The sequence below is a fragment of the Cloeon dipterum genome, chromosome 4, assembly GCF_949628265.1.
Source record: "Cloeon dipterum chromosome 4, ieCloDipt1.1, whole genome shotgun sequence".
Classification (NCBI taxonomy): domain Eukaryota; kingdom Metazoa; phylum Arthropoda; class Insecta; order Ephemeroptera; family Baetidae; genus Cloeon; species Cloeon dipterum.
Genome location: NC_088789.1, coordinates 6,982,968 through 7,010,763, shown reverse-complemented (window position 1 = coordinate 7,010,763; position 27,796 = coordinate 6,982,968). Strand labels below are relative to the sequence as shown.

The 27,796-nt window shown below is 44.1% G+C and overlaps 1 protein-coding gene across 2 annotated transcripts; it reads left to right on the top strand.

Moving 5' to 3' along the window:
* The first annotated feature begins 76 nt into the window (after positions 1-76).
* On the top strand, positions 77-27,620 carry LOC135944125 (leucine-rich repeat-containing G-protein coupled receptor 6-like). Of its 2 annotated transcripts, none has more exons than XM_065490878.1 (5): positions 77-219; positions 567-801; positions 22,690-24,068; positions 25,123-25,299; positions 25,385-27,620. In XM_065490878.1, the coding sequence occupies exons 3-5, from the start codon at positions 22,719-22,721 to the stop codon at positions 25,499-25,501; spliced, it is 1,644 nt and encodes a 547-aa protein (XP_065346950.1). In that variant the 5' UTR covers positions 77-219; positions 567-801; positions 22,690-22,718; the 3' UTR covers positions 25,502-27,620. The 2 variants fall into 2 exon arrangements, with proteins under 2 accessions (XP_065346950.1, XP_065346948.1); XM_065490876.1 differs by having other exon boundaries at positions 25,364-27,620.
* Positions 27,621-27,796: the final 176 nt, after the last annotated feature.

Genomic DNA, 27,796 nt, shown 5'->3' with positions numbered 1-27,796 from the left:
AACAGATTTCCGTCTGGTCTGTCAGCGACTCATCGAGGAATTTCAGGAAGAACTTTGTGCGCAGGTGCGAGCTTGGTTGGCAGCGCTAAGAAGCGATTTTTGTGTGGCTGGCTGGTTAGTCAGAGAAGCTGGGCATAAAATATTGTACGTACGTACGAGAGCGCAGACGGAGCAGATGTAACCTAAGAAGGTCGGTGTTTTGAAACGGATACTCGACAGGTACGGCTCTTAATTCTAATTGATTCGGCACCAACAGTGTCAGTGTCACTAATCATGGCCGGGCTCAAGCTCTGAAATGGCTAATGAGTCGGGGAGTCTGGGATTGTCTGGTCCGGCGACGAGAGAAGTGAAACGCAAGCAAATCGCATTAGCATTACACACAGGCCCGGCAGTGTTTTTGTCACATTTCCTGCTCTCCGCTAAATTGCGTGATAACAGATTTCAGCCGTGTTTTTGCCCTGATTATGCACATTAAGGCCTCGATTTGCGTATTATCACAGCCCTGTTGGTACTTTTGCATCCTCGGCAGAGACTGAACGAACACGCCCTTTGTGTTTTTGTTGCAGATCTGCTGCTGATGAGGTCGTGAGCGCTGGAATGACTTGAACCACTGTCCATGTTTGTGTGCGTTAGTCGTCGTTACCAAAGACTATTACTTTGACAAGACGTTATCTGTCATAAAGCCGTACGATTGGATGTGTTTTTGCTTGTTTGATTGAGTGCTGCTGGTGCAACTTTTTCCTCCATCCGTCCGTCCGAGACAGCTGGACCGCAATCGTTCCACACATTTATGATCGACAGGTAATTATTGCCAATTTTCTCCTCTCGCTCTTCTTGTTACGCTCTGATTCGCCGTTCATTTGACAATATTAAATTTGTACGTGTATATTTTCATTGAGCTGAGGTCGAGTATTCATTTGCGTTTTACTCAATGGAAACATTTAAACAGGTTAAAAGGGCAAAAGGTTTGTAGTGAAAACTGCTGAATGGGCTGGATGTGACAATATCTCTCCCGCTGAGAGCCGTGTACCATAGAAATTTACTACTACCTTTTCACTCACAATTCACATTCCACCCCCAACAGCTTCTAACTACTACACACTCATTATCCTCTCCTGAGAATTTGTGTAAGGAGATTGTAGCTTAAATATTTGGAAATAGTTGCATACCTGGAATTTCGGTCCACATTTTGAAATATTCTAACCCAACAAAAATACAAGTTATTTTCCTTATTATTGAAAAAAATGTTGACAACTATTCTTTGTTAGTTTTCCTCTTCAGCCGCTGACGCATTTTAAACGCTAAAAAACAACTCATGCGCTCACAGAAATTGTGCAAATGCGTAAGAATTCCTGGCGCAGTGAGTGTAAAAACCCAAAATACACGTTTTTCATTCCACTCGCAGACGGTGGTGAAGTCAAGTGGTGCACAGTGGGCGCGTGCCATTTCCTGGTGCGCAAAACATGAATAATTCGCGCGCTAAATCACACGTCCGAGTATCGTAATTACACGGCACGTTCAAGCGCGAGAAGGAAAATGCCAAGAAAACGCCTCGATCGCTCTCCAAACGAATATTATTAAATACACTTGCGTTGAGCGAATCGGAGGTGGTGACGTCAACTCTCCTTTCTGCGCTGGTGGAAAAAGTCCTTGCGTTTTATTCAGCCTCTAATTAGTAACTGTAATTGTCGCCCAACAGCTTCAACGCTATGGTTTAACGATTTCTTTTACTTTATATTCCTTTAATCGGTGCAGTTAAGAACATTGTCTTATATAAAAAAAGTCGCAGCAAGAGTTTTTTCCTTGTTTATAAAGTTTGTAGAGAGATAATTGGAACTAAGCTATATACCTCCGAGGAGTGTATTAGTTAGTATGCAAGGATGCAAAAGTGTTGTATGGATTCCATCTACCATGCACTTCGGAATTTGAAGCAATTGCAGGAATGCAAACATACAACAAATGCCGATAATCCTGCGCCTCTTTGTCGATTTCATTCAAAGTAGGGCTTTACAGGCCATCAATTATGAACATTTACACAGAACATTAAGAAAATTAAAGTTGTTGACTAGCAAGTAGTTCATGGAGTCTAGTTTGTGGGATTCAACAACAGTTTATCTCTATCTATACAAAGTGCTATGATGAAAACCGAACTAATTGTAAGTAACGCTAGTTTGTAATATCTCTATATAGATGCTATTTTAGCATATTATAAAATAAATTTTCGCAATTAATAATGGAATGGATAGGTAATAAAATTGATATGAAGGCAATAATAAGATGCCAAACTTAATACTTGTGCAACGATTAATGGATATGCGTATGTTGACCAGATGTCGATAAAATAACACAAAGTGGTCAACTAGAAGAAAATCATTTATTTTTAGGGAAAACCGGAAGAAAGGGTTAAACCACAGTTTCTCAGCAAACATTCCTTAAGAAAGGTTTTGGGACAGCGGGTTTTTTCCTCATTTATATTGTTGGCAGATAAATACAGAAACTTTCTGCCTATAAATTTCAAAGGCAACCCAAATTCGGACCGCACATCTGGTTGTTAGTCACTGCAAGTCAGGGGTGAGAAAATGTCACTGCGCTGCAGTGAGAAAATCTCAACCCGCCACATGTCACTGCTGCGCGGTGCGAAAATCTCACCTTTGACACTCCAGGTATACGGCGGGGTGAGATTTTCTCACCCATGACTGGCAGTGTATAAATAACAATAAAACCAATGTAGATTGATGACTACGTGAGGGTGAGTGACCCTTAAGATCGGACGCTGTGCTTGGGTGGTAGAGAAAAGACAACATTAGTGAGTCTACCAATGAGTGCACCGAATGATGGGCAAGATTCACGATTTTTAAATTATAGATTTTTTCGAAATTCACGAAAAAATGGTTTGCAAATTACATTTAAAACTGAATTAAATAAATTATATCAAGTTAATAGTTGTAAGTGATGACAAATAGCACATGACATTCTCATTCTTATTTTCAATCACAAAGAAAACTGCCATAAACCGCAACATTTCATATTTGATGCTCTCTGCAAGCATATAGATAATTTTTTCCTCTGAAAGCCAACCAGACCTGCAACTCTGATCGTGTCTGCGTGTATTTTTTTAGCAGGTTGGGCCAACGACCCAGTCTCTCTGGCTCATTAGATTCGATATTCTCTCCATTCGTGCGCGCGCGTGTATATAAACTTGTTTTATGATTCTGCCTCTTTGTTTTTTCCGCTCCAATTAGGGGGGACGTCAAAATTTTTGACCTGTCGACACTGCGTCAATCAGTCGTGATACGATATATTTCACGCGGCCACCGCCGCTGGCTCGCTGACGCAATCGCAAATGGGAAATCTACCCCTGCGTTGGGGATGGAAAGCAACACGAGGAAATAGCGTGACTCCGCCAGGATTCAACCTTTAATAATTCTCTTCTCGTGCTGCGGAATTCAAAATTGCCTTTCCAGATCGAGTTCGGCGGAATTCGCAAGATGGATGAGCAGCAGGCAAAAATTATCGCGAGGGGAAATCTTGGAGGAATAAATTGTCGAAGACGGTATTGGAAAGAAAATACTTTATCCAAGTGGCTGAGCGCCAAGTTGGTCTGATCGTTGGGATTATATTTTTCGCATCCCTCTTTTTTTGGCTTCCTTTAGAAAAGCATGCCCCTAATCGATTACGTTCAATTTTAATGCTTTTGGTAAAAAAAATCGGGTTTAACCTGCAAATTTACGTCCAATGCATTTTAGATGAAATATGAGCGGATATACGTTTTGATTCGGTGATCAAACGACTTCCTTAGATTCTTTCATGGGCCGAGCTGACTTTTGTGTATGAGCAAATAGCTGCATCCCATCCTTATTGCTCGCATGATGCACAAAAGCGGTCCGCTATGTTGGACGATTGAAAAGAAGCTTGCAGGCAACAAAAAGATAATAAATTTTTAGATATTTTTCTTTTCCCCACGTGCCCCGCGCCTACTCGGTCTTTGGACCGCACGAATTTATGATTGGAGGCGATTGAGGGTTTTATTACAGACTTTGAAACCAAACCAAAAATGCACATAAACACAGGCTGCACGCTGCGTGACCTTCCGCTGCGCTGTGAGCCCGAAATTAGGGCTGCTCGCTCTCGGCCGGCATAACTCATCCAGGCCAAGATGGGAAATTAATGAATAGGCCACCCCGACGAGGACGCTTGCACTGCCGCCCTCACCCCGGCTAATAACAGGACCGCGCTGAGCCAGCGTTTCCAGCGTGCAGGTAGCCGCGTGTTTTCGCCGCCGGCCACAATTATTTGTTCTTGAGGGTCTCGCCTTGTAATTTTAAACAATTACGCCGGCGGATTTTATTAAGCTGGCTGTGATGTGAGGTAAACAGCCCGAGATCTCTCGCCGACAACATTTTCGTGTGATCGTTAGTGAGGAAATGGTTTGCACCGCGGGTGGTGGTGCTGATTGTTTTGGTCGATTGTTCCCTAAAAGCTTCGTTTTCACTTTTTCCCACGTGATATTATTGCCTTTTGTGTCTGTTAAACGCAGTAATGAACTGATGATTTTTTTATCTTCTATGAATTCATCCACTAATTAAGTTAGCGTCTTGTCCTCAGCTGGAATGCTTGACTCAAACAGACATGCATCTCGTTGAAAATAAATCATTTATATTTGGGACACAACTACGCAATCTTTAACAAACTTTCAGTAATTATTCTTTTTTATAAGCTTTAATAAATGTACACTTGACACCAATGCCTTGATGCAAGCTGGAGCCAACGTCCTTTGATCTTCTTAATGAGAAACAAGACCTTTGAGAAAAGCGCCTAAACAGCAAAATCCACATCTGACACTCGAATACTGAAAAATTGCGTGTAAGCACTCAAGTCAATCGTGCTATCAATATAAATGCAAAGCAGTTCTTTCGTTAAAGCGATTACAATTTCGACAAAAACGACAAACTGCGAAATTAGCAAACTCTTTCGATACTCGTTCACAAGTTGCGGCATTAAAAATCTATTTTCGCTCGAAGTGGCGCACGTTCTACCGTGCCGTGAATGAAATTTTAAGCCCGTTAGGAGGCGCGCAAACTTTCGCATAATTAGCCATGCATTATAAAGACGCGCGTGTTTTAACGAGAATCGCTCGGTGAAGAGCTCGCGCGTAAAATACCAAAGTTGAAGGCCGCGTGCGACCGTATATTATGGATTGCGCGAAAGCAGGAACACATTAAACTTGCTAATGAAAAGTAATTGCTTTCTTCGGTGCTTATACAATATTACCATTTACTACAGTTTTATGGGCCCGGCGAAAAGCTCCAAACATGAAAGATGGATCTTTATGAAATTTAATAACGTGCCGGCATTTGTTTTGGCAGTAAAATGAGGCAGTTTTATTCATGCGAAAAAAATGGCAAGAGCTCTTATCCTAAGTGCTTTTGATCGCAAATGACGTAAAATTTGGTCGAATCACGAAGAGCTTCTCAGAATTTGAGTTTTGTTTCGCCAAATCCAAACATTTCGTATCTCTCAGGGGTGATAAAAACGCCCGAGGATCAGAAAGCAACCCCTCTGCGCAAGCTTACTTTTTTGTGCAGGGAAATGCAAAGTTGAGTGTTTAATATTTTATTCGCAGAAATTCGATATTTTGCAGTGCGACAGCCATACATTTTGCATGGACTTGATATCTAAGAGGTAGTCGCAAATTTATGGGTGCTGCGCTTCTCCCCAAAATACTGATATGCACGGTTTCCCACGAGATCGTTGTCAAATATTTAAAGCATTTAATCGTAAGGATCCCACAAAAAATTCATATCCATTTACCAGATGAAATACTGCATTTCAGTGACAATCTCGAAACTGTTTTCATGCGTGCGAACTCAATTTAAATTGTGACGTATGTAAATCAACAAAAACTGTGTGAAGTTGAAATTTCCCTCTCGCGGGCGTGCTACAAAACAAATTCCGAAAGCAAAGGAAACGAGGGGGTTTATTTTACGTCCGCGTGCAGAAAATTTACGACTTAGCCTGCGAGTTGCAACTCTTGCGGGACGCGAGCCCGCCGCTCCCACACACATGAAATTCACTCGAAACAAAACGCAAACAAAAGCTGCAGGAGAGTGAGTGAGCGAGTTCGGCGGCGCAGTTTCGGCGCCGGCAGTGGCCGTGTAGTGTGCACACACCAAAACGCTCTGTAGGCAGTCGGCAGGGGAGCAAACTCGGCGGCCTCAGGCCATCCCGGCAGTTAATTGTGTACTGTTCACGTGAAATTAGCACAGCACCCGCACGGGCTCTCTCGTGTATGCAAAATAGTTCCAGAAATTTAATTAAGGCGAACGCAGAATAGCGGCGCCGGGCGGCTCTGCATTTTCCAGAGGAAAAAGGCAGCCTGCTCGTTTACGAGGCAGGCGCCCCGTGCAATAAGCTCCAGGAAGACCATCTGATAAGAGGCATCAGGTTTCTTTCTCCCCATTGCAACTAAATTACGTTTTATGCTCGCGGCCTCTGCGTCTCTGGTGCGGTGAAGCTGCTGCCAGTGTGCAATCGAAGCGCTTGCATTTGATCGCTGAACGAGATAGATGTATGCTCACTCACTCTGGACTTTTTATATTTGAAACCATTCTAGTTTTACGTTAGCTTCCCCACACAAAATTCATACTACGTAAATTGTTGCAGGAAAGTTAGAGTGTTGCGTTACAATACGTGACTCAAAAAGTGTCACTCGCTTGGAAAGTATTATTTGCTTTTGGATTTAGCTGCTACAGGTATAACGCTCTAGGTGGGGGATCTCCACGACCCGAGGGGCAGGGTTGTTCAAAGGCTTCCCTTCCACGCTATGGGTGGCTCAAGGGTGTCGACTGTCCCTCAGGACCAACTTTATTAGCTTTCTTTTTCAATCGCTCGTGACCATTCGAAAAATTTAATCTTGCTTGGAATCTGACCAAAGTTAGTTGCAATGTATTTTTTGACAGTGATGGATTCCTCTCTTGGTGTTGCGGCTTAAACCCACGGTTCGGTTCTGCCATAGGAACCCCACAAACATCACGCCTTTGTTGTGGTTTCTTTGAGAATTTGCCAATGTATATAGAGTTGCCGTGCCACATTCGCAGCAACGCTTCGAATATTTTCAAAGTAATATCCGTGACTAAATGCACAAACAAATAAACTGGCTGAGACTCTCCATCCGCTGTCGGAACTAATGCATCAACTCCTTCCAAATGGATTTTCTATCTCATTCCAGCAACTCCGCCGCATTATATTGCACAAGTTTTCGTGCTGTTCTCTCGCCATCTCTTTTCTCTCATTTTCCGCCAGACTAAAAACATTACCGCCTGCTGCTGGAAAAGCATGCAAATCTGCCAGTGGATGTGTCATTGCCAGAGTATGCTGAAATTTATCGCCACAGAGCACTTCTTGCGCGTCGCCCTCTGTGTGGCACACCAAGTTTGCTACATTTTGCAGAATAGGTCAAAGGTTCAGCCACGAGGTGTGAGACATACTCCACTTTTGTTCCGCGCAAACTATTTCGCCCTTCTTGAAGTGAATCCACCGTGCCCGTCTTTTTATGCTCTTACCAGCAAACTCTTGCGCTTGCTCGATGTGGACCTAGTGGTTGGATTTTTTTGTGTGTCAGACGAGTTTTTTTATTTTGAGCGAGACGGAGAGAATGCTTGATTAGACGCTGACATTTGCATCACGTGGATGTATGCGAGTGCATACGCTAGAATCAAAGAATGGAAAATGCTGTGCATCGCATCGCAAGCCGAGCGTGAATTTTGACGGCGAACACGGGCTTGAATGAGCCTGCTCTGAATCAAATCAGTGCATATGGTATACATATATATAATACGCGTTGTCGGTGCATTGAAATAGCAGCACGATCGAAGGACAAATCGTTTAATACTATTATTATTATTGCGACGACGCTGATGATGAAAAGCGGAGCGCGCATAAATCAATGGATGCATATTAATGCGGCGAATCAGAACAGCTGTTTTTATTAAAAGTCACTACTTGCTTGTGCTCTACAAGGAGAACATGAGATAATTGTTTGAGTAATTGTATTCATTATTCATGCGCAATGCACTTGACGCGATCGAATGCAATCTCTTGTTGGCTGTGCACAATAGGTGCGTTTTGTTTAATGCTTTAAATTCATCGATAGTAATTGTTTACGAGCAGTTTTTGTTCTCAAACAGAGCTGATTGATATCATTTTTAACAGTTTTCTTAACATTCGGCTGGTGGAGGGCTTTCTTTCTGGCAGCACATGGAAACCGCACCAGTGAAGCAGGATGTTGAAAAATTACCGCTCGAGTGTGTCAATTTTGGGCCGTGCGTCTAAATGTTTACACCCCGAATAAAGGGTGTTAACACCACTCCATTCGTTCGTAAAGCCCGCAACACCTGCTCAAAAGCCATTACTCTCAAAATGCGAGACAGCAACAAGCGGCGGCACCCGTTAGTAATTGCAGCTCTATTTCCAGCCGTTGTTGCACATGTGTGTGCAATGCATGCAGTTCCACGCGGTAATGATCCCTGGTGCTGCATGTGTGTTAATCATACCGTCCGGTTCATTATCGCAGGAATGAAAATCGAGCCGATCTGTTATTTGCTTTTGCGTCGCAGCACTTGACCACCTACTTACTTTTTGTATTACCACGTCGGCGGCATCGCGAAGGTCAGCCAGGTTCTAATACCTGTATATGCCGGTGCTGTCGGCGCGAAGAGCTGCTCTTGGTTAGCGACAGTAGTCGCCGCCTCTGGAAACAATAGAGTAATCCCTTCGGCTGGCCGGCCAGCAGCAGGTTTTCTTTCATATACGCACGCAAACACGACTTTGTGTCGCAAAAAGTGGACCCCTCGCTGCTTGTATAGCAGGTGAATTCTCCCGGCCAACAACAGGCTCAGGGGTTACAATTGTCGGCCGGGCATTCAAATGCTAAAGAAGCTCGGTGAGTTTGCTTCCGTTCTGCGGTAAGCAAGCAGTCGTGCGAGAGGATTTGCAAAAAAGCATAGAAATGTAAATGAAGCTTCCTGCCGCCGGACAGGTGTGATATTTATATTATTATTCGCCAAGGTATACAGAGAATTCGCTCAAAATTTATCCCAGCAGAGAGGAGGGAAATGGAGTTCCTTTGTGACTCTTTGCACTTCAAGCGGAAAATTATTTTGCTTGTGGTGCTTTAATTGTGCTCTCGACTCTAAGAGGAGAAAATCTTAGGCAGTGCAATTAAAAGTAATAGTTCAAGCTATGTACTAGAGAGATCTGCTTCGTTATTTTGCAGGGAAAAATAGTATAAGTATGATGTTAATCCCAGTAGAAAAGTTTCATTAGGGTTAGAAGAATCTTGTGTATGGGCTATACTTGTTATTGTATTTCGATTGAATAACTCTGATAACCCTTGATCGAGGACTCTTTTTCTAGTAAAAAGAAACAGTTGGTTGTATGCATGATAAATATTTCAACACATTTCTATAGCGGTGCTGAGTACAATATTTCCAAAAATAATGACAACCACTTAACCTGCGCTCATGTGCTTTTTTACTTTGATATCTTAAAAAAGTAAATGTTGATCATCACGCACTCTGTGTGTTTTTGTTTAAGCCTTCACCATTATTTTAATAAAACGCTTCTCTGTGCCTGTGTCGTCAAAAGCGATGTAATCTGGGCGTCCTGCGAAAAAATGCGAGTTCGGCTCCCACGCGAAGCACAAATTAAGTGACCAAAACACAAACACTATGGTGCTCGTAAAAACGCCGCCGGGAAATTAAAGCCGCTCGCGGGCGCAAATTATCCGAATGGAAAAATAAAAGAGAGGTTCAATTTGCGTGTGCTGTAGTCGGAGAGAAAAAAAAAAGAATGAAATTGCTGCCATTCGCACGCGCTTTGTGTGTGTATTATGTGCGAATGGAAATGCGCCGTCGTCGGATAATTCCTGGCAGGGACTCAATTAAACTGTTAAATCCAATTTACGGCCCTCCGGAGGGTTGTTTTGGCACGCTGCTGCTGTTTGTTGGGACGGCAAAATTTAAACACACGCAGCAATACTGGGCGGCCACGCATATTAATCACAATAATTCCGACGAGAGGCGACTTGCCCGAGGGTCATTCTTCCCTTGTCCCCCGAAATCAACCCAATGCACTCGACTGCCGCTCTCGGTCGGGATTTCCGACTCCTGCTGGACCGTAATCAGATTCTGCCGAGTGCTGGATAAACAACCTTCGCTGCTGCTCGAGGGAGGAATTTTTCAAGTTGCGAATTCATCACTCTCTTGGATGGATGATAACAGGTAGCGGACGAGCTTTTTGATAATTTTCGAGCGAGGAAAACTTTTCCCTACTCCTCACCTCGACCTTTTTGTCGTGAAAGAAGAATTTTCTTCCTCGCCCCGGCGCCAAAAATGATATAACTCTCTCCTACTCGCGCTTGGGCTTGATGCTTTTATTCATACAAAAACACACGGGGCACGCACTGCGCGCCTTTTATTTTTGCACTCTCAGGAATACATATTTTGCAGCAGGGTGTGGTCGGTCGGTCGGTCGGTCTGCAGGCGGAAAACACGACTTTTTCTCTCGCTTTCCATAGCTAGCTGGCCTGCCTCCGACTCTAAACGTCGGTCGGTGATGTATGCATCAAAACTGCTGGTGAAGCACACACAGAGTGAGTCGGCACAAACGCTATCATGCAACTCGCTGAATTATTCCTAGCAGTTCTCTCCTTTTGTGCTTTTCAAAAGTGCAATAAAACTTCATATGGCGCGGGAAAATTTGTTTTACGACCTTTTACGCCGCTTTTTCAAAAAAAGGAGTGTGTGTTTGGATGGCGACTCTTTTTTTCTCTCGTGGGGTAGATATTATACAGCTCTCTTCCCTGCGAGCGGGACAATTCTTTAAACAGTATACCTGCACGTCGGCTAACGTGGTATCATAAAAGCCTGCAAGTTTGTAAACAAACAATAGCTTGGAGCTCTGCTAAAAGAGCTTAATTCAAATTTATATGTAAACACTTGTCACTGCTGAACAAGCAAGTTAATTCGTGGTGAAAATTTAAACCGTATTCCAAACGCTAGAAGAATTTTCCAGCAATCAAGATGTATTAAAACTGCAGAGTATTTAAACTTGGCCTGTTTTATAAAAAGTTTTTAAAAGCTTGTTAAGCCCATTGATCTTTAAACGTAAATGGCTATAAAAACTTTTCATATTTTTCTTTACACACTTAGGTGACCCTTCTCGACAGGATTTCGCTTGATTCTCGAAATTAATACCAGCGCACCAATGCGCACCAAGAGCAAAAAAAGTTCGCAAACCCAACGGAACGTGAACGGGCTACTGGCTACTGGCTGCACTTGAAGTTAAAAGACGACCGCGTCAGAGCCAATGCGTTGCATTGAGGCTAATTCCCAGCTCTGCTCGGCGAGTAAAAAATAGGCACCATCATCTACCCACCAGCGTAATTATAATAAATTTCACGTCGTTAACACACACGCGCACTCGTTATTTCGCAAGGCGGAAAACTCGGGCGAGGGGCGAGCGCGCGCAATCAAGATTTTGTCAAGTCTGCTCTCTCGCCGCACCCACGATGTTGTACTCCTCGGCGAAACTCAGCCGTGCGTCTCGATTATTTTTGCCCGCTCTCCCCGCATTTTTCATAATGAAAAAGTACGGAAGCACCAGCGGCGCCCTTCATTTTATCTTTTTCCGCTCGACTCACCCCCTCGCTTGTAATTAGTAAATCTTTGTTGCAAACACGGGGCACTGGCTTGAAAAAAGAGCTTGAAAGTCGATTTATCTGCCTCAGAGGGTGTGTTGATATCCACATTTAATGCAATATCTCCGTGATGCGCCGAGAGAGAACATCAGACCAATTTCGACTTAATTTATCTCCTCTTTTAATGGAGTTTATTTTGAGTGATGGCAATGATAGAAAATTAAAAAAAAACAATAAGTAATAATTAGATAGCCACGCGAAATTGGTCGGGAAATTTTTTTGTTGTGATGAAATTCGCGCAATTCATCCTCTATGAACATACGAATTTTAAGGATTAAATTGTTCATTTTCCCCATTTAAAAACGTTTCAAGTTGTTAGTCATACTGTGTTTACGGTGCTGATTATTATATAATCCAACTCTTTTGTAAACACAGGTATATTTTCTTGTTCGCAACTAGCATTTTTTGCTCGCTGACAGTTAGTCGGTCGGCCTTTGCTGTCAGCGACACCACTCTCAGCGGATCATACGCAATTAGTCGCCTTTGTTGGCTAGCTGCTGCATGCACCCATCGCATTTGCTGTGTGCATTACGGGCCCGTGCCGTATACATACAGAGTGCCCGGTCTGGTTGGCGTAACGCAATACATACTGCTCGAGTAACGAGCGCAATTACACTTGCTGCGCGACTGTTTTGCATTGAGCGAATGTGAAATTGAAACCAACGATGCATTCATTTTCCATCCATCCATCGAGCTTAACTCTTTTGTTCCGGCGCCTGCCCTCGCCGCTGAGTGCTTTTCCGCTCTCATTACGCATGCAAATTTTCCCATTTATCCAGCACCAGACCGAAAATTTTCAAAATTAAACCTCTTTGTCGGTTTTGCCCGGCCATGTGCCTTTGCATCAGAATTTCAAATACACCCTCTCGGAGCTTTTTATATTAATATTCTTTTTTTCATCTCGAGCCGAGATGTTAATATTTCATACAAATTTTTTTTCCTTCCTTCTCTGTCAGAATAACAAACGCAAAGCGCTAAATCCGCGCGAGCAGCTTTGTGAATTCGTGCAGACGAATTTAATTGATCCGCAGCGGCAGCTACGTTCTTTATTTTGCTCCCCGGCGTACGATTTTGAAACGTTTCCGCAGACGCACACCTTTTCCGTGCGGCGCCTCATTAAAGGGTGTCTATAATGATTTTCGCCGGAGAGCCTTTGAGCCGCACGTCGATTACAAGAAATTAATTCACAGTGTCAATCGCTCTCTCGGCTCGACCTGCTGTGTTCATCGATTTCTTCTCGTTGGTAGTACACGTTGCCGCGCCCAACAAGATAAGAGCGCAGAATGAAGTTTCCCTGTTATCCCTTCTTTTTATAGTCGCCTGAACGCCCGTGAGAATCGGATTCCTTGTCCGCTTGAATGAAATAAAATGTGTACACAACTGTTTTAAATTCCTAGCCGCGCATAAAAATTCTAGAGAGTGCCGCGCCGCGCTTGAAAATAATTAATTATTGCAAGTTTCCAAGTAAAGGAAAGCTGCGACCTATGATAATTGGACTGCCGCAAGAAACTTCTTCTCACCTGCGCGGTTAGCAGCACGCAAACTCGAGCGACGGCCTTTTTTCCTTGACTAATCTGCCTCGAAAATAGAAGATGAAGTCGTCGATCGCGTCAGAGATGATAAACTTGGCTTGATTCAGCTGCCGCAGAAAAATAGTGTATATTTCACTCTTGATCAATTCCTTTCTTCCGCGCCAAGTGACTTTCCAGCCACTTCATAATCTGACAAAAGGAAGGGCACACGAAATATATTTCATTGTGCTGGAAAAAGCCGCGTCTCGCCGCCGACTTGATATATATATTGACAAATTTTTTCCACTTGGCTGCTTTCGAAATGCTAGTGTGACGCCAGCCGGGCCGGCGCATTGTGCGTCTAATGTATGCCTCCTCGATTTTCTCATTATTTCACGATCGACTGGACCAGAGTAGAAAGAAACTCATCTCTTCTCTATATGCTGCTGGCGCAAAGCTAGCTGATTCTTAAAGAGCACGCCGTCGACAGCACAATAAACACAAAAGGGACGCTCCACACTCGAGCTGAAGAGGCAGATTTTTGTGCAGTTTCATCTCTGTTTGCTGCCAAGAGACCCTGGGCATGAATCTAGCCGGTGGCCGTTATGACGCATTTGAGGTTCTCCACTCACAAAGTGCGGCAATTACGCTACGTTTTTCTACCTGGATTAGGCAAATTAGTCGGGAATTCACCGAGGAGCAGAAATGGAAATTGAATTCGGTCCTCCCGTCAACTATGCCGACGAGTTTTTTTGTTTACTTTTTTGCTCCTTATCACATTACCCCGAGTCCCTCTTGTGTGCGCGTGCGACTCTTTTTTTATACTTCCATCTACTCTTGGAGGGAGAGAAATGTTTGTTTGTGCCATTTGGGCTCCAGGGAAAACTGCACGAATTGCTAATTTTTTCTTGTCCCGTGCCTCCCTTCACCTCTCTCAACCGGGAAAAGTTTCCGGTTGCGAAAATTTTTGCAGTTAGTTTAACTAGCACGCCAAAGTTGCATGCGCGGCGATATTAAAAAAGCGAGCCGTCCATACCCACTTGTTTATATAAAAAGAGGCGAAAGAAGTCAGTAAGAGGATCAAAGTTGATGATGGTTTTTCATTTCGAAAGTTATGTGTATGTACTTGAAAAGCCAGCCGGCCAGCGCGCATAAAAAGAGCTGTGCGCTTCATCTTTTCTCATTTCCTGCTTTTCCGCCTCGCTCACAAAGAAAGGGTTTCGCCGAGGAAATTGTTGCTGCCTCTGTGATGTAATAAGTCGACCTCACAGCAGAAAAAATGACGAATACTTACACTCCGTTGATTGTGAGAGCGATTTTAATATCTCCGTCCATTGGATTGATTCTGAAAGCTGCATTTCTTTGCGATTGACGCCAAAAAAATGAATTTCATATCAATTTAAGCTGGCTCGCTGCCTCGGACTTTGATAAAGGATTTTGTAGATGAATTAATTCGCCTTTGTCAATGCTTTGCTAGAAAGGGATAATAATTTATTTAACTTTTGACGAAACGTATCACAAAGTTAAAATATAATATTTTGTTTGCTTGTAAGGTATTTTTCTTCGAATATTTTTCAACTTATCTTAAGTGAAAGAGACAGCTCCAACAACAAGCCATATCGTTTTTTAAATTTGTATTTCACAATTCATTTTTTTGTTTGTTGGAAAAATACCCGCCTCTGTATGGCCGCCGGCATGCTGGAACGTTTAGCAGAAACAACCGTGCGCAAAATAAATGCTGCTCCACCAGCACGGTGTGAATAATGGGTCGTCCCACGCGTATAGCGTTCCTCCTATAACAAAACCGACGCGAAGACGCTGGCTGTTCTTTCATTCTCTTCGCGAGTGGGGTTTTTATTCAAACCTTTTTTCGCTCGCCCCAATTAACGAGCGTAGGAGCTTGTTGGCTGTTAATTACCGATTTACGATTCCTCTCCGTCGCAAAAGAGCGTATTGCCGCCGCGTGCCGTATAATAGGATTAGCGCTGCTGATGATGCTTGCTCGGATGGGGTTAACCCCAGCTTCCAGCTGATGCTGATACTCGCCAATTACGCGGGGTGCCAAGTGCAATAAAGAAGCGTTCTCGCCCCTGAGCCGACCGCACGCCGAATATAAATTTGTAATGAAGTAATGAAAGGCGTGGCTGAGTTATTCAGCCCGGCTCAGCACGCGGGGGTAAATTAAAATCTGCTTTTCCGTTCCACCTTCTACTCGCGTAATGAGGCATTTTTTAATCAAATGCCGACTGTATTTTTAATAACAAAAGTTGGTGGCTGTGAATGCAAATATTTGTGCGCGACTGATGGTGGTGCGGAGCCGAGGAAGAAAAAAGCGAGCTTTTCGATTCGGGAGCTTTGCTGGGGAGCTGCAGCAATAAAAACTCCCCGCCACCGCCGCTGTTACACAGTTCTCTCCGCCGGTAACAAATCACTTGAGAGTTGAGCTCGGCTGGTTGGTGTGTGTGTTTGTACGTACAAAAGGTGAAATTTATTCTATAGATGAAAATCTGCACTGAGAGCCCGGCGCACAAGTGGGAAAAGTTACTGACGCCGCGGCTACAAATTGAATCAGAAATGCCTGCGCCCTTTTTTCGTCCTCCTTCATTATTTCACTTTGCAGGCAAAATCCGCCAATAAAATCACCCGGCCGCAGCAGTGGCTTACTTAAACAATTGAAAGTCTTTGTTATTCCTTGCGGCCGCCCTGCCTGAGCACCGAGCAGTCGAGGTGAATCTTTTTCCTTTTGCAGCAGCGAGCTGCCTGCCTGACTTTGTGCTCGCTGCAAAAGCATGGAGAGGCTTCCTCCGTTCTGCGTGCGCGCGTGTCTGTCTGTGTGTGTGCAAACGCAATGCTGCTTTCGCTTTTTCTCTTCTTCCTCTTCAGAGAGTTGTTCAATTTGTGTGTGTTCTCCCTGTTCAGCTGCGAAACAAACCACCCCGCGGCAATCTAGGCACTGGAGCGCTCTCTAAAGTAGATTTTGAGTCGCCACTCGCAAACACTGCCAAGCGAAAGAAACGTCGCGCACGCGTCTGCATAACAAAGTAATATTTTTCAAAAGTTCCACCGACAACGATTAAACGCGCTGGAAGAGAACGAGATCTGACTTTTACCCCCATTTAAAGCCATTCATGCGCGCAGTAGATAAAAATAATGACATCGCACCACAGGCGCGGATTTTTATTTTCGAATATACATATATAAAATTGAATGGTGCGCAAAGGGGGAAGGGCAGGTGGGAGCCACACGTCTCTCGCTCCCGCAGCCTCCGCAGCTGCACGCAGTCACGTGATTTAGCATGCCGACCCACACGGGCAGGTGCAGGCCCGCCGAGAGACAGACAGACTCACGCCCAAATTGCCGGGGAGCCGGTCCAAACGCGGCTGAAATTAGACCTTGTTGGCTCAGGAATTATGAAATTAGTTTCATTAGTTTTATTACAAGGAAGTAAATGGAGTGTAGACTTTGCAGACATCTGCCAGCAGCTGGAATTGCTGTCGAGCCATAGCTATATAATGCGAATTGATTCACGCGACTGCTATTACAACTTAATGACTCGTTTAGATCATAATGTCTGATTTTTTCGTTTAGTTTTGGATTGCTTTATTTTGCCAGTCGTCTGACACTTTGAAACGACATTTTGATGTAAATCTCTCTTTCTGACACCGCGCTAATGGCTCAAAAATCGATCCCGCATATGATAAACTCGAACCTTTCAACCGGCACTGTTATCTGATGCATTAGGATGAATCTGCTATTTCCCTCGGAACTGGAAGAGGCGCCGATTATTGTGATTTTCGGTCTGTGTTGAGCCAAAGAGGCAATCAAGGTATCACACAACACCCGTCACCACCGGGCGATGCGATCGCTCTTCTGCTTCCCATCTTTTCATCCAAGTGAAACTTTTTGAACAAATTGTTTACAATGACCAGCGTGATTTTCCTGTCCCATGCACCGAATGATTTATATCCCCCTGAATGAAAAGCTCCATTCTCTGTCTCAACCCCAAGCCTGAAGCCTGAGGTCAGACCACGTTCTGCACCTTGGAAGCGTTTAGGTATTTATTTTCTTATATCGCGATCGCTCTATGGCAGTTGTAAAAGTGATGCCGACAACAATGGACGCCACGCACCCTATACGATCACTATTGACAAGGAAAAATAGCTTCGTGTCTTGCCTACGTTTCGGGGGATGAAACGAAATAGATTTCAAATATGTTCCGCACCTGCCTGTTTGTGTATGTACTTCGTCAGGCACGCATGAGAAAATGCGTTTAGACGCAAAACCGACACGCGGTGGTGACACCTTTTGCATTCTTCCTGCGTCCAGTTCAATTGTGCAAAAGGAGATAAGGTGCGACAAAAGAATGGATAGAGTTTCACAGAGAGAAACAAGACTGGCCTGTGCGTTTCTTGCCCTTTTGAAAGGGTTATGGAGTGTGCATCTGCAGCCTTAGACGTAGGTTTTCAACACAGCGGTATTCATTCATTTAAGGGGAACTTTATATAAGGCGGAGTAATTCAAAGACGGCTTTTTAGAGCACTCAAAAGAGAATGCATTTTGGCGTATGTGTACATGTGAATGTAATGGGCCGGAAGCGAAATTCTACTCCCGCCCCTCCGCATGCACTTTAGGTCTTCCTCAGTGCCATGAATCGCTTTTTATTTTTATCGGTCGAATACGGGAGTGCAATTCCATAAATTGCAGGCGCCCAATTTTCACGAAATTGGCTCTTTTCGGCATCTGCAGAGAGCGGGCCAAAATTTTACGACTTCTTAGCCGCTAAAGTGAATTTTCCTCTCTGCGGCCGGCGATACATATATTTCTGGGCGAGTGTATTTACGGTTGAATCACTCATCGCTGTTGATTCGTAGAAAGAGCCGGGGTGGAAAAACTCTTTCGACGCGCACACATACGTAAGTATAAATTGGAAATTTATCTCGCTAATAAAAGCCAAACATGCGGGCCGTCGCTTTTTGGGACTGATACCAGAGAGGAAGGAGCGCATTTCGAGCCTCCGCCGCCCCAGTTCCATCTTCTCATTGCTGATGCTTTTGTTATGAAGTTAGTCTGGGGTGGCTGGCTGGCATCGGCATGGCAGGCTGGCCCGCCTGATCGTAATGACCAGCTATTGTGGCCCCTGGTTCCTGCTCAGCGCCAGAATCGCTACTTATGAGGGAAGTTCGCCTCGCTCGCAGAACCTATTTTGCTCTTAAAAGCTTCTTGATGATCGACCGAGGGAGGCGCGGGGGCAGATTTAAAGGAAATGAACGCCAACGTATCATGATGCGCCCTCTTTAACGATCAGCCCCGCGGGTGAGGCGTCAAAATTTGTTAAAATTCCATCCTCACTTTTAATTAGTTCTCGTCAGGGGATCGAGCTGCAAAATAATATTTGTTCAATGAGAGGCTCCAGATTAAGTAGGTTTTCGAACGAATTAATTAAATTTGTGCCGTGCTAAATGCATGGGCGAATGTTTGGCCTGTGTGCGGGGGCGATAAACGGTATGACAGTTGTTCAGATTGAATTTGCATTTATCGCGTGTTACATGACTTGCGAAAGTGACATTTAATCAGGTGGGCGGAGGAAGGCAAAATATATTCCAAAAAGTTGCCACTTACCATTCGCCGCAACCCGCGCTCTACCAATCTCGCGAGCGGAATCGGCGGCCCGAGGGTGGCGAAGTTCCCCTGATGCGAACGGATGGTCCAGAGATTGCACTACCATACACGAGAGGAGAGGAATTGCCGCTGCCATACATATATATAGCCGCCGAATGGTATGGCCGGCGAAATGTTTGCTTTTTCATCAGCAGAATCCAATAAAATGCGCTGCCCCGCTTTCATTGCCAGCTGCAAAAGTTCTCTTTGCTCTGGCGCCTAATTGTTTTCACCAATTAAATTGCCGGGACGCAATCAGCTCCGAGACTTGGAAGAACTTCCTTCTGCTCGCGTTTTCGGCGCACATCACAGAAATATTGACTCTTAGGCAGTTCTGGCGGAACTGCCGCCGGCCGGATTTGTTATCTCGGCGCTTTTCGCCCTCTTTTATCAGCGGCTCACATAACGAGTGGTAAAAGTTTCCTTTTTCATTGTGATTGCAGCTGAAAAAGGGAAACTTGCGGTTCTTTCCAGCGGTGGCAGCTCTGGAAATTTGCACATTAAGAGAACAGAGAGCAGTCAATGTGCACAGGCAGATCAATACCATTGTTTTACCTGCAGCGATTCAAATTTCCTGTGAGCCGGCCGCAGAAACGATATAAATCCGCTGCTGACGATTTTCCATTACATTTGCCCGCTTTTGCGAATGTAATTTAATATTCTCCAGAGCACTCCCGAGTGCTTTGTGTATCTGCACAGGGATGAAAAAGTACGCAAAACGCGGTAGGCGGAAAGCCATAATAAAGCCAACGTACACATGCTATTACTGCTCTGAGCGTGCACGCACAATAACGCGAAATCACGCCGTATGGCGACAAAAAAGCAGAGGTGGCATCGGCATCCCCTTAATGAGCTGTATTTCCTCCTGTGTGCCGTTTCATTTCCGCGTGTTGGGCCCACCGAAACCGTGCGTGAGGCCATCTGCTGAAGCACCCTTTTTGCCGCGGCAACACCCTCCACTTCCTCCTCCCTGCCGTCAGCTAGCAGAGTAATAAGCCGCGGCCGACACCGAGAATTTATATATCTGCTGTGGCAGTCGGGTAAAATGCTGCAGCGTCCCGTCCCGCCTGGGGATGTGAAAAATAGTCGATCTGTTTGCGAAAGAGAAGTCACTATCGGAGAGTCGCGTTTGATTTTCTGCTTGTTTGGCTTTGAATGCGGTGATTTCTCAATCAGTCCCCCAAATTCAGCAAATAAATATAAAGAGCAAGTTAAGTGGACATTAAATTACTAAGTTAATAGAAAAAGTTAGATTGTGATTGTAACTGAAAATTATGCTGTTATAATTAATCTTTTTAAATTTAGAAATACGTGGAAATAAATATTGTCAACTTAATTGATTCTAAAAATGGTTCAACAGCAAAAGCATTGTTAACGGACTGTTTTTCACAACCCCCGGCAACACCATCAATTTCGGCAAAGTCCATTATCGTCGCTCTGGTCGCTGGCGCAGAAATTTATTTATTGCAACTGGCCCAATTAAAGCCATCTGCATCGAAAGTGACGTTCGAGCCGCCTCTGATTTGATTACTCTCCGAGGCATGTAGCCGGGGGTAATAAATTTGCGGCCGTGTCGAATCGACCCCTGACACGACGGAGCGAACAGAACAGAACGTCGCCGGCAATTCGACTGACACACATATACATATATTCCGAAAAGCCGATTCGCATGGCGAGGCAGTTAATTTCCAGATAAGCACATGCACTTGAAGCCAACACCGGGCCATAAATTAGACGGCATTTTTCCATGCATGTTCTTATCAGTGACACGTCCTGTGCTGTGCCACCCCCGTGTATATGTGGAACGCGCGAGTCCTGTATAAAATGCATGCGGCTGCTTCGCTCTTGTCATAACATTAGAATATCGTCCTCCGCTCCTCCACGTTTAATGTAATGCTCTTTGTCACACAAAGCTCTCTCGCGCCATAATGTGTGCTCGCTCAATTATTGTACCATGCTGGCGGTGTTTTCATCTCGTGATCTGTCGCTTCTATCGGCTCAACACCAAGCTATTACGGTGATGATTTCATTCCTTTAGTATGTAATTTCCATGGAAAGCAGTTGATGCTGCATCACTCCGAGATATATTTAAATTGTGGACTGTCAGCTTTCATGTTGTTTAACATGCAACTCTGGGGAATATTATGCAAGCGTGATTACGTCGTTCGTATAAGTAAACTATGCGATTGCTCAGTGTGTTTGATTTTTGACGGAAAAATAACAACGAGTTCGGCAATTTAACCCGACAGTCGTAAGCTGTAAACCCCTCTGGCTATGAAGTTTGGAACGGGTGACACTTTACAGCCCTACACAAACAACTTTGTTGTTAAACGCGAAAATTAATCCGTCCAGATACAAAGTTTACAAGATAATTTCGAGCCTGACTGTTAGCATGAGGGATTGTTATATTGTATTGCTCGCAAACACTTCTTGGGCCGTGATTCAAACCAAGCGGGAGGGAGATACGAATTTATTAAGACCTAACTTGTTTTCCACGCGGAAAGCATAAATTGCCCTGCGACGCAATTTTAGGATAAAATATCAGCAAAGTTGGCTTCGCGCACGTGATAAAGTGAAGCGGTTGCTTGTGTTGCCTGCTCGGTCTGGTGACTCGCTCGCATCCAAGCCAAAGGCAGAGCATCTTCTCTCCTGCGTTCTGAAAAGACGAAAGAAATAAGAACCGGGGGAACAAGTGGACGCCACGCGAGAGAAAGAGCAGAGCGCGAGTTTTATTTTTCTAAAGCTGACGTAATTGTGATAAATGATTCTCAGCGAGTCGACTCCACACCCTGAACAGGAGTCGTATTAGCTGAAAAGGCACTTGGCCTGAAAAGCGGCCGCGCGCAAATTATCACCCTATATCATCTGCATTAACACTGGATAATAAGTTTTGCAGACTAGCTTGTGTGCGCGCCGCGAGAATGGCTCCGGCGATAAATAATTCCATCCGAGCAGAAAACTTTTAATTCTATCTAGTCCGTTATGCACGCGATTTACGGCCGAGCGCACTTTTTTATTGTTGAAATTACTTTTTGCGGTTTAATCTGGAGGAGCGAACGGGTGGGTGGGTTGCGAGAGGCGATTTCGGTGATTTATGACTGGGCCATGCAAATTAGAGCAAAATGGAAGCGGTTCTGATTTATTGTTGCTCGATCCGCCTTGCTGCAATTTGCAAAGACCATTCTTCAGGCTTTGACGAGCGCACAGATGATATAATAACCCGATTGAAAAGGTTCTCCGCGTGAGCATTACCAGCTGATGTGCATCTCTGTCGCGCCGAGAAAACTTTCTAGATCCCACAGTCTATTGGAAACGAGTTTATTAATTCAAAGTCGGTTGCCAACAAAAAGTTGTCTTTAAGCGCCGCCGATAATCTGACGCTGTTTGTATCGACAGATAAGGCGACTCAACTCTCAACTGTGGCACTGTTGGGAAAAAATCACGTCTCTGGAGATTTATTTACAATTCCTGGTTAGTCAATCCTACGTTACAAGTTTCAAAGGCGAATCTATTAAGTATGGTGTATTAAAAATTTCCTGATAGATATGTAATCGAGTTCTTTGAATATAAAAATGGTAAACTTCTCTGTGCAGCCATTAAGCTCCAGTGGAAAATTTAGAATTGGCTCAGACCGTGTGCTTTTCTTTTAAAACCAAAACAGATTTACGAGATAACTTAAAATAGATAATGTTAAAACTGTCTTAAATGCGTTTTTAAGTGTTCATTTGTTAATTAATAACACTTTTGAATCGCTTGTTACAGATGTGGAGGACACAGTCAGCTGCAGCAGCATGTTGAGAGTGACGCTCCCGCTTTTGTTGGCGGCGACGGCGGCCGTGCTTGTCTCGGCAACGTGTCCCACAGGCTGTGAGTGCGACGACGTCAAGCTGGTGGTGACATGCATGGCGGCCAACTTCAGCATCGTGCCCATCACCCTGAACCCGTCCATCCAGCGGCTGATCCTGCGGCAGAACAAAATCCGCTCAGTCGAGGCCAGCATCCAGTTTTACCCGCAGCTGCTGTACTTTGATCTTTCCTACAACCACCTGCTCAACATCCCCAACCGTACCTTCAAGTCGCAGGGCCGTCTGACCGAGCTGCACTTGACCAAGAATAAAATCACCGGCGTGTCGGCGCTGTCATTTGCCGGCCTGGCCAGCCTGGTGGTGCTCAACCTGCGCGGCAACTTCATCGAGGAGTTGGGTGCCGGCTCCTTCGCCTCCCTAACCAACCTGGAGGAGTTGGACCTGGGCCAGAACCGGCTCACGGTGGTGCACAGGGATGCCTTCAAGGGGTTGACCAGCCTGTCCATCCTGCACCTGGACGACAACCAGCTGCTCTCGGTGCCAACGGCCTGCTTCCTGCCGCTGGTCAACCTGGCCGAGCTCAGGGTCGGCCTGAACGCGTTCAACGCCTCCGTCTTGCCGGACGACGTCTTCCAGGGCCTGCCCAAGCTGAATGTGCTGGACGTGTCCAGCTCCAACCTGGTGGCCATCAGCAGCCACGCCTTCGCCGGTCTGCCCATGCTGCGTACGCTCAGCCTGGCCGACAACCGGCTCGAAAGCGTGCCCAAGCAGGCGCTGTCGCAGTTAACGCGTTTGGAGGAGCTCAAGATCGGACAGAACCCGATCACCACCCTGAAGAACAAGGACTTCGCGGGCCTGCCTAATTTGCGCACCCTCGAGGTGGTCGGCGCCGAGAAGCTAGAGCGGCTGGAGCAGGGCGTCTTCTCCGAGAACAAAAATCTCGAGAACCTGCTGCTGGTGGGCAACAAGCAATTGCGCGAGGTCGAGTCGGGCGCGCTCACCGGGCTGCCCAAACTACGCACCCTGGTGCTCAGGGACAACGCGTTCACCAGCTTTGCCGAGTCGATGGTGAACTGGAGCGAGCTGCGCAAGCTGGACGTGTCCGAGAACCCGCTCGTATGTTCGTGCTCGCTGGTGTGGCTGCAGCGGGTGCTGATCGCCAGGGAGGACCCGGCCGTGGCGGCCATCAACCCTGACGCCAGGTCGCTGCCCGTCGCCGGCCACGCGGCCGCCGCCAATCAAGTGCTCTGCGACTCGCCGGCCCAATTAAAAGATAGAAGTCTCAGATACTTGTCGGACGAGGAGCTGGGATGCTCCAGCAAAGACTCGACACAGGTTAGACATTGCTGCTTGCACTTCTTAATTGGATGGCAGACCAGATTTCCTCGGTTTGATAAGAGCGTGCGCGCGGGTGCTCGAGTCCATTTCGCAGATGGATTAAATTCATTGTAGCTGCCGAGTCGTCTGCAGCTCTCTCTCTCTCTCTTTCTCTTTGGTGATCTTATCTGCACGTTCTAGCTTAAATATTTAGAGACTGATTCTAATGGGACTCATTTCGTTAAAGCTTCCAGCTTGGCATATAGTGGAGAAGATCACGGGGGAGGAAAACCCTTTCGTCTTCTTAATTGTTAACTCAGCGTGCTTGCATAAATTTTAAGCTGATATGGTTATCAATTTTAAGTGTTTTTCCCAGCAGATTCAATAGTATTTTTGATGAGGAAAATTGATAACATTGAGGACACAAAATTTTAAGTTAGATAGATAGATCATTATCAGACGCCAATGCAAGCGGGTGCATTGAGTAGATTATATTAACGTGTACTGCTTATGATACGTAAATTACTGTCAAATCATAAAAATATGTGAACAAAGAACAAAGGCAAAAATTGTTTGCAGGAACTACATGGGAACGTGAAACAAAAAATTAAGTTGATGTTCTAATAAGTCATGAAGTTTCTACTTTGGTACATAGCAATATGTGGTTTAAATCGTAAAACTTTTATCTCTTCAAATCAGAGTGTCAAAAACTTTCATTGATTCACCATAGGTTTTATGGTAACGTTAAATCTCAGTTCATTAGTTTTCATTTTTAATTAGAATAAATTATCTGATTTCTGAGTTGAGTGCCGCATTTTCAAAACCTTAAGTAAAAACTATTATTTATTAAATTCAATTATTTAAGGGAAACTTGTCAATATTTTTTTCAATTAATCCCAAGGAACAAGGAAGATATGAAAACACCTAATCATATTATTGTCAATTTTTAGCTGTCTTAAAAATGTTCTTACGTGTTGAGAGCGTGATTAAATTAGTCCAACATAATTTTGCTTTAAAAATAAACGGTATGAATCATACAACTGATGCACTAACTGCTCTCTCCTCATTCCAGATGGCAGTTTTGGGCGGAATCATCTTTGTGGTCCTGCTGGTCATCTTAGTAGTTGTGTTCACCCTTCGCCGGTTCCGACGCAGAGTCCGAGACGCCCTCAAAGATCCACCACGGTGGTTCCCCGCGCGGTCGGCGTCCGGCGCCGCCATAGCTCGCAAGGAGCACGAGTATCAAAAGGTGGGTTTATTTGTGTTCCGAGTGACGTCACCAACAGAAGATGCTGTATTTTTTTGTGACTAAGCCAATATTTGCACTTTCGCAGGCTCAACTTGGCTGCGGCGACGAGGACTACATGATCCGCGCAGCGACTCTGGCGCCTGGCAACATGCACCATGGCTACGGACACAGCCTGAAGCCAATTCCTGTAACTGAGCTCTAAGAGGGCGCCTCTCCCAAGTTGTGGTTGTGACTGATTTTCAAAGAAGAAGGTTGTGCTCACACGCCCAGGCCCACCACCAAAAGCAGCTAATCTGCAACAAACTGCGGCTTCTGCCTCTCTGTTACAAAAAGGGCGACGGCGTGCCTCAATTGAGGCCGTCACCTATATGAAAAAAGAAACTAGTCTAAGATTTGAAGAATCTGCGAAAACTACATACTTACATACTTTAAATGCTAAGTTGATGGGCGCACAATATTTTGCCCGTATAATTTCCGTTTTGGTTTTTTCGTTGCCAGAAAGGAAAACAAAATTGTAAAAAAATCAGATTTTATTAGACAAACAGTCCATATCAAAAGTAGAAAGGAAAATTGAGATCCCATATCAGCCTATTTTAAATTTGTGTTTCCGGAGACAATAGATCTTGTTATTTTAAATCCTACAAAAATGGCCAATTCAACTCAATCTTCCAAAACAAAGACATAACTTTCTCACTAGTAATAATATTGATAAGTATTAATAATCCACGGAAGCGAAACAATCATTTCTACTCTATTAGTAGGGAACGAACTTTTAGCGTGATATTAAATAGTAAATTATGAACGTGTTTATTATATTGGGAATTAGACGAATTTGTGATTTACTTGATTCTTCCAGACACTACTTGAATATAAACGACACCCTGTCCCAATTTGTATAGTACGATTGTAAGTCTAAATTTCCTTTTTTTAAGTGCTGCAGAACATTCCATTTACGAATTATTCCGCATCAAAAAGCTAAAAAATGTTCCTTGATAAAAAAGAACAATATTTAAATCAAATAATTCATAAATCGATAAAAAGTCTGTGTGGGCGCATCTCAAACTTTTTTCTAAACAAGACAAAATACCTTTTTAGACGTAGTGTTGTTTCTCATAGTGCCATCATTGTGCGAGATCAGGAGGTGCAAACAACTCACACACAGAAGGCTTTTACCGATCATACTTTCTGCCTTAAATTCGACAGCAATAATCTTAAGCAACCGGATATGATGCGAAAGTTCTTATTTGGTAAACTGATACTCTGTAAGCAACATTGATTGATTGCTGCGTCATATATATATATATATATTAATTTATGAACATGAGTGATCATTAAATTAAAAAGCTGGAATTCCTCTGTAAACAATTTGTGTTTTATGCTCAACGAGCTGTTTGTCATTGCCGATTTCTATCTTCACTGTGCGAGAAGCATTTTCCATTTCCAAAAGACACCAAATGAGAGAAATCTAAAAAGCTGTCGGTCTTTCTAGAGCAATAATTCTTTGCGCTGCCACAAGCTATTGATGAGATGAGTTAAAAATACTTTGGCCTGATTTCAGCTTATTCCTCGAAAGCAATTATCGTGAGGAATACTTCAGTTTCTTCCAAATACTGGAGTGTAATTTTCTTAAGGATAACATCAGTGAAAATATTTCTCACTCGTTTCTTTGAAACAAATTAAAAAATTTAACCTTCTCAAAGATTTTCGCTGATGGTGTCCTTTGATGTAAACCATGGTGATTGACTTGTTGATCTCCTGTATAAAAATTGTAAAAATCCAACACAAACTTTTCTGTTGGATCCCCTCCATTTCTTGACAATTTGCTATGCTACACACATTTACTACTCGTACACACTAGGCTGGAACGCTGCCTTTTCAGTGGTCTAATGCTTTCCATATATTCTAAATTGCTGTTTGCTACTAAATCATCAGATTGACGTTTAAATTTTGCATAATTATCGTCGGCACATAGGCGAGAGTGTAATGTCAAATCAGCTACATTAATATTTGTGTATCAATTACTACTTGAAGTCGCGGATATTATGCTTCTGAGCGCTACACAAAACATCCACATTGAGTACACAGGACACGAGTAATATAGTTCAACAGTCTGATTACGTGAATAATAATTAATGTGGCCAATCTCTGTCGGTAATCAATAGTGTCGTCCCAGTTTTGCAGAAGGTAATACAAACGAGAAGCATTCAAACTCTCAACATACTGACAATTTTTATTTTCAATATATAAATGTGTACAGACTCAATGGTTTTTTGTAAATAAAAGAAGCAATTAAAAGCCAGAGTTAAAATATAATAAAAAAACCGTGTTTAATTTTCTCGAAGAGGAGATGCAAAAAATATTTGCATATCAAACAGCACGCACCAGCGGCAGGAAGTAATCACAATTGAGCCAGTTGCTCTTGTCAACGTGCCCTATAACAATCGGTGCGCATACACTCTGCTTCATCCATGTCAAATTTTGCGATTTTAGGGCACCC